The following is a 7,373-nucleotide window of genomic DNA, read 5'->3' on the forward strand; positions in this document are numbered from 1 at the left end:
ATGTACATATATGTCTGGCTATACATATGTGTACTCACTTAAAGCTTCTCTTAGTTCAGGCCTCTATCCGCTTATTGCACTATTGCAGTTACGTATACTTGTACATTTCTACATACTCACATACACAAGATCATTCTTAAGTTGTACCANGTATGTATATGTCTGGCTATACATATGTGTACTCACTTAAAGCTTCTCTTAGTTCAGGCNCTAAGTTTTTACCGTCTGCCGTAGAGGAATGCTCCACTTACTAATGTACATACAAACATACATACATATGTATACATATGCATGTATGTACATATATGTCTGGCTATACATATGTGTACTCACTTAAAGCTTCTCTTAGTTCAGGCCTCTATCCGCTTATTGCACTATTGCAGTTACGTATACTTGTACATTTCTACATACTCACATACACAAGATCATTCTTAAGTTGTACCATAACTACCTTATATTAAGCTGTGTCAGCTCCCAGTTTTTTTTAGACAGTACCCAGCGCCGCATAGCACGCATGGCAAAGAGTCAACGGGTCAGAAACAATGATTCATAACAGGTATCGGCTGCGTAGTGCCACGCCATGGATAGCATTAATCAGTCGGTGCGACCATCGTCCATGTTCACGATTTCGCGCTTTATCGTTGTCATTGTTGTTGCTGCTTCTAGCGCGGAGGCTGATTCGTTGTTGTAGTCATCGATGATGTCATTGTCAGCGATCGTTAAGCCGTTACTGTTTCGGCTTGAGCTTCGACTTCTGTCCTCGTCCGGGCTAGTGGCGGCAGGTGCTAGTGCCACTGCTGCTGCGGTGGCGAGTTTTATAACTCCGGTGCCGAATTCGACTGCCGACTGGATAGCTGATCCAGAAAGTGTTGGAGGTGGTGGCGGTGGTGGCGAGTACGACGGTGAACGCGCGCGCCGCTCTGTAGGGTCAAGTCGTGGGGAAAGGCATCGCTTCCGTGATACAGACAGATCTTCAACGTGGCCAGCACTTTCCACATCTTCATGGGAGTGTCGTCGGTTTTCACGCTTGCGCTCGGGCTCTAGGTCTCGCTCATGCGCACGTTCATATTCGTGCAGACGCTTCCTCTCACATTCTTGATCTCTCTCATGCTCTCGTTCATACTCTCTTTCACGTGCGCTTTCCATTGATAGTTCACGCCCATGTTCCATATCGCTTTCCAGCATACGACGTTCGTTTTCCGAACCACCATCACGATCCCTGCCGCGTTCACGATCACGTTCACGATCCAGTGAAAAGTCTTGCTCTCTCATACGCCCGTATTTTCTTCCGTAATTAGGAGGACTTGGAGAGCGCACCGCAGTTGGCCCATTGGGACCAGGGCTGGTTGTGATACGATTGGCAGCAGCATGCGCCGCCGCCGCTAGCAACAGTGCGCCTCGGCCGGCTATGTCTCCACCTCGACTCTCCAGTGCCTGCTGTAATAATGCGTGATCCAGTAATGAATGCGGCAGCTGAGGTGGAATATGATGGTGTTCAGAGCGATGGTGATCTTTCGGTTCGCGCTCGTCGTTGTGCCCGTCATGTATCGATGAAAGCAATGGTTCGGCGCCATAACCGTGCGGGTAAGCGAAAGCAGCCGATGAGTCTACATTGCTAGGGCTACGTTTCATGGTGCGATTCATCGGTCGTCCAGTGGTGATTCCTAACTTTTTGACTTTGTCGTACAGTGTGCGCGACGGAACTCCGAACTTACGAGAAGCTTGAAGCGCACTCATACCTTCTCGCACACATTGAATAGCTGACATGATGTCGCTACGCGTGTATTGTTTATAGCGTTTCCATTCTGGTTTCTGATTCGCGTTGGAACTAAAGCCACCACTGTAGCTGCCCTTTGCATCATAACCATCGTCTTCGAATGATCTGTCGGTATAAGGTGAGTGTGGTTCATCATGATATTTCTGAAAAGTGATTCAAAAGTAAAAAGATATTACCTACATATATATGTATTTGCCCATGGTATTTGCATAAAGCTGTAGTAAAACTATCTGTACACTCAACATTAAAGTAAGAGATTTATGGAGCATACTGACCTTATCACCGCTATAGTCGACGCCGTTAAAGTGTTGTCCGTGATTATTATTGGGCCCTGGCATTGTTCCGGTATTTGAAGAGTTTTTATCGATATTTGACTTGTCCGTTTTGCTGGCTCCTGGCAATGAGAATGCCATTGGCTGGGATGAGTCGGCGGGATTGGCTTGAGCCAAGACGTTGCGTAAAATTGGCGTGTCACGATTCATTAGCATTGACGTCATCGATGAGAGCTTTTTACGTTTGAGAGGATTGTCGGGAACAGAATCGTAGACAGAGCCCAACATACTGACTGCTGCTGATGGCGATAAGGGCCATTGGCCGTGCTCTGCATTGGATGACTGTGATTGTAAATGAGTGGGTGTCTGTGGAGTATTTGCGGAATTAGTTTGCCCTGCGCTACCAGCGCTAGCCGATCCACCACAATTGGGGGGACCAGGGGACTTGGTATACAGATTAGAGTATGGGGACTTGTAGTTGGTATAAGGTGGGGATGAGGTACTAGAAGCTGCAGCGGATGGCGATATGTTTGAAGATGTTGAGATCACGGATGAGGAATTATGTTGGGTTGGTAAAGGCAAATCGATGCCATGATCCTTAGCACCGTTGTGCACGCCTGTTGGTATACCCTGTGCGGAGGATGAACTAGCAGCGATGGCATAAGGCGCTGTGAGGGCCGACGCGCTGCCAGCCGTATATGGATAACCATGACTAGACCGTTCCGCATGTTCTTCACTTAGTCTGTTGAACTTTTCTTTAAGATCGGCCATGTCGAAAAGACCCTTCACCTCCAACTCTTCGGCAATACGCATTATTGAGGGTATTTGACTCTGTGTTACATTCACTTCTCCAGTGTACATGTAATCGAGGAGTGCGCGCATTTCGAATGCCTTAACACCCGGAAAAATAATGCTGCAGTGATCCATGGGCACATCCTGTAGAATGGCCTGGAAATATGGCGAATTGGCGGCCAGAACTACTCTGTGTGCTTTGAATTGCACTTGTTCATCGACGACAATTGTACAGTCAACATAGCTCTCGACTTTTATGAGGGCATCTAGAATCTCGACTAGGTTTGATTTGTGATTATTCCAGCGCAGGCAATAGGTTTGACCCTCAATGGTCGGCGGCAAGGGCGGGTGGGGGCCACCCATTGTTGCTTGTGTTGTAACTGCTGTGACCGCGGTTGTCTGAGGGATGGAATCGGTGCTGGTGATGCTGGTCGAAGTGGGTGGCAGGGGCGGCGGCAAAAAATTCTGCGGTCCCGACGCAATGCCTGCAATGGCGTATGGTAAGAAATTCTGAAATGTGGAACTCAGCAATGATGCCGGCAAGAGCGATGATGATAATGATGAAAGCTTGATTTCAGGATTAGTTTTGGATGAGAAATCAAAAGCGGGTTTGATGTTAGATGGTGAAGGCGAAGGGGGTGTGGATGAAGTATAGGTGAGATTTTTGCGAATTTTAAGAGCCAGTTTAAAGCTTTGCAATCGATTAGTGGACCTGTGAAGAACACACGCGAGAAGCAACGGAAAAATTATTTAGACCGTTTTACATAAATATTTAGCTTATAATCAAAATTATTCAAACGTTGATATTGCGAATATTTTTCAAAAACTGAACTGAATTTTATTCAAATTTGAAGTTTTCTACATCATTGCGAATATAATCGAGGTTGGCGTAAATTTTCATAATGGAAACAAACTGTAACAAGTGCGTTAATTGCAAAGTTCCTTTCAGGTTTATCTTACATAAAAACCTATTTTAATTTTTACTAATCTGGTGAACGAAATTCTCGAAATAAGTATGAATATATGTATGTATGTGTGTACATATATCAGGTTTTTGAACCGCAATGTTTTTGTACATTTGGAATAAATTTAATAAGTACAGACATTTGTATGTATGTGTGTATTTACATCTTGATCCACAAATATGTTTGTATGTACATATCAGGGTTGTTGCGAATATTATTCCGAAATTAAAGTCCTTTCCGGATTATAAACAAACCGCCTGTCCAAATTAAACAAATTAGGTATCATATGAAAGAAGAATGAAATAGCTATTAAACAGAAATAACGAATGACCTTAATTTATATTTTTTTAATAATTTAATACTAAAGAAATGCATACACCCGACACAAGGTTTGTTCTATGGTAATTCATTCAAATTTTTTATTGAAATATTTTTAAATATGTGGCTTTCCTCGTTTAGACATTTCAGTTATAAAGATATTAAAGTCCTCTTTAATTTGATACCAAACTTGTTTAATTTGGATAAGCGGTTTGTTTATTATCCGGAAAGTTATTTTATTTCGGAATAGTATTCGCAACAACCCTGGTACATATATGTACATACTTGGGAGTTCTATACGGACATTTTGACTATCCGGATAATCCGGATATTCAAATATATGAATAAACAATTCAAATGTCACGACATTAGAATAGTGTGTAGATATTCGAATATCCGAAAAATGTATAGATATCCGGATATTCGAATATAAAAATTTACTATAAAATAACTGTTTGTGTATTACTGAAGTGTTATGTTATTTATTTTGCAACTCGATAGATTCAGTAGGGCTATTCGCGATTCGGTGCATAAGAGCTGACAAATTTATGCAATTGAAGAAATATGCCTTGGATTGCGAGCGACCTTTATTAAACTGTCATGGTAAAACTTTTTTAATCAGCTGATAGAAATGTCAACCAGAGTTGCAATGCATAGCATTTTTATGCTATGGATTTTCCGTATTGCAAATTTGTCAAGCCATGACAAATGCAAATGCGTGTATTTTGTTTGTGTATTGCAAATAAATTGCAATACAAATTTGCAATGCAATGATGCTAGGCCATTTGCACCGGATCGCGAATAGCCCTAGTAATTTTCAGAACAATTTTGCCAATCAAATAATAATAATAACTAGTGAACCCGCATGGCTTCAAAACGCCAAAATTGAATTTAACTTTGAAGCTCCTAAAAAGTTTCAAAATGTTTTATCTAAATCCGTCCTGAACCCCTCAGAAGATCGTTCTAACTTCAAAAAATAAAATCTTATTCCATATCTACAGGCATTGTTTATTAATTTGAGTTCTCATTTTTGAAATTCGACATTACGGTTGCGATCTGTCGACTTTCAAAAAAAGGCATTCGTGTATTATATAAGTACATATATTTACATAATTAGGTAGACATTAATTTTTAAATAGGTGGCAAATCTAGTATAGAATATTTTCAAACTTAAATTCTTAAAACTGCTTCGTTTGACACTCATATTTTAATATATATTTTTACTTTTAAAAGTATTCTCAACAATTTTATTGAGCTTTGAAGAAGAAATAACACTTTATGAGGCGAACTTAGCGCAGTTGGTAGGCCACTGGCTGAGTCAGCTGGAGTCGTTGGATCGAATCCCACTGTCTGATGATGAGATGTGGTAATCTCCGGATCGAATCCCAGTGAAGAAGTCTGATGAGGAGATGTGGTAATCTCCGAAATAGCTATCACTTCTACCAATTTTCATAAATTATTTTTTTGTTTCCAAAATAAAATTGACTAAATAACAAAAACAAATATTTTAAAAGTATTATTAAAATAAAATCTTTTTAAATCTCTTTCATCTGACATTGTGATGCATGTTTCCATTAACTGATGGATTAAATTGAATTGGATTTTTTTGGCACGTCGCAACCCTCCTAGATACAATTTAGAAATATATTCTTTTCAAACCCATTTCGGTGCATATCCATATTTTAATAATTATTTTAACGTATTAAATAATTTAAACCTAACTTTTTCAACAGGTGGCAAACCTATTCAAATACCCCAAAAATTTCTATATGTTCACACTAAAGATTTCTTAGCACTATTTCGTTTGACGACCTTATTTTAATATTTCATATAATTAAATTCGACTTTTGAAACAGAGCACGCCAAACTAAAATATTCTTAAATCTCTTTCATCCGCCATTGTGATACATATTTCAATTAGCTGATGGGTCAAATTCAACTTGATTTGTTAAACACATGGCAACCCTCTTAAAATCAGTTAAGAAATAAATGATTTTCAAACCCATTTTGACTGATTCTATCTTTTAATAATTCAATTAACGTATTAAATACATTGAATTTAACGTTTTAAATCGGTGGTAACCCTCTTTAAACACCCCGAATATATTATAAATGTTCAAACTAAATATTTCTTAAATCTTTCTTTTCTGACATGTATTTTTAATATCCCAAATAACAAGTGTATATGTAATTTAATTCAATTCAAACAGGTGGCACCACTCTTCAAAATATTTTCCTTAACCTCTTTCGCCTGACACCCATATGGTAATACACCTCATATTACACAGGCAGACAACATTTCATAACATTTTCTAACCAAGAATCGGGCTATACTTTTCCGAACGTCTTTGACGTGCTGAATTCGAATCTGACCCCAGAATAGCCCAATCACGTCAGGTTTTCGAGATATTCTAACCTTAAAGTACAAAAATCACGGTTTTAGGCACATTTGAGCTCCTGTAACAAAGTAAAACCTTATTTGACCCCTCATTTTTTAAAATCGAATGGACGGTGCAGATCTGATGACCTGGACAAAAAATCCCTTCACGTATTATGCATATGTATGTAGTAGTGAACCCGTATGGCCTTAAAACGAACGCCAATAGAAAGCCAACTGTGATAGGTGTCCCAACAGGACATAACATGTTGGCAGCGCACGCAAGCAAAATGGGGATTGCTGTCAGTGAAGTTTGCAGTAAATGCATGGGGACGGGAACAAGGGAGACCCTAGAACACATCCTATGCCATCCCAGCAAAAAATCGGTAATCGCTTTTAGTGGTAACGTGTTCTAGAAGGCATAGCGTTATAATGCCTTCGAATTTTTTCGCTTCTTTTAGGCATTGCCGGTAATGCAAAGTAGAATGTCCAACAATATTTTATTTATTTCGCTTCTTTGTTTGATTTCGGGGAATGCAAAGCAGAATGTCCTATAATATTTCTTTTTTAATTCGTTTCTTTGCTTCATTTCCGGAAATGCAAAGTAGAATGTCCTCCAATATTTTATTTGTTTCGCTTCTTTGCTTCATTTCAGGGAATGTAGTAGAATGTTCTAAAATATTTTTTTTTATTTCGCTTCTTTGCTTCATTTCGGAGAATGCAAAGTAGAATGCTGCATCGTAGTCAGCTGAAAAATAGAATGAATATCCAAAAATTCTTTTTCTACCGTTACTTTATGTGGAAATTTGTCTCGCATAAAAATCAGGTTTTGCTTTGTTCAATTTGCAGCGAAGTTGAAGTCAGTCAATGAA

The 7,373-nt window shown here is 39.5% G+C and overlaps 1 protein-coding gene across 1 annotated transcript; it reads right to left on the reverse strand.

Moving 5' to 3' along the window:
- Nucleotides 1-594: 594 nt before the first annotated feature.
- Nucleotides 595-3,204, reverse strand: rib (BTB/POZ domain-containing protein ribbon). The gene is made up of 2 exons (XM_017616187.1): nucleotides 2,053-3,204; nucleotides 595-1,920 (listed from the first exon to the last, which is right to left on the reverse strand). Exons 1-2 carry the CDS (start codon nucleotides 3,202-3,204, stop codon nucleotides 595-597), a joined length of 2,478 nt encoding a protein of 825 aa, XP_017471676.1.
- Between the last annotated feature and the right edge of the window lie 4,169 nt (nucleotides 3,205-7,373).

This window comes from Rhagoletis zephyria, unplaced genomic scaffold (assembly GCF_001687245.7).
Source record: "Rhagoletis zephyria isolate East Lansing unplaced genomic scaffold, Rhagoletis_zephyria_1.1 Rzeph_scaffold_01164, whole genome shotgun sequence".
NCBI classification, from domain to species: domain Eukaryota; kingdom Metazoa; phylum Arthropoda; class Insecta; order Diptera; family Tephritidae; genus Rhagoletis; species Rhagoletis zephyria.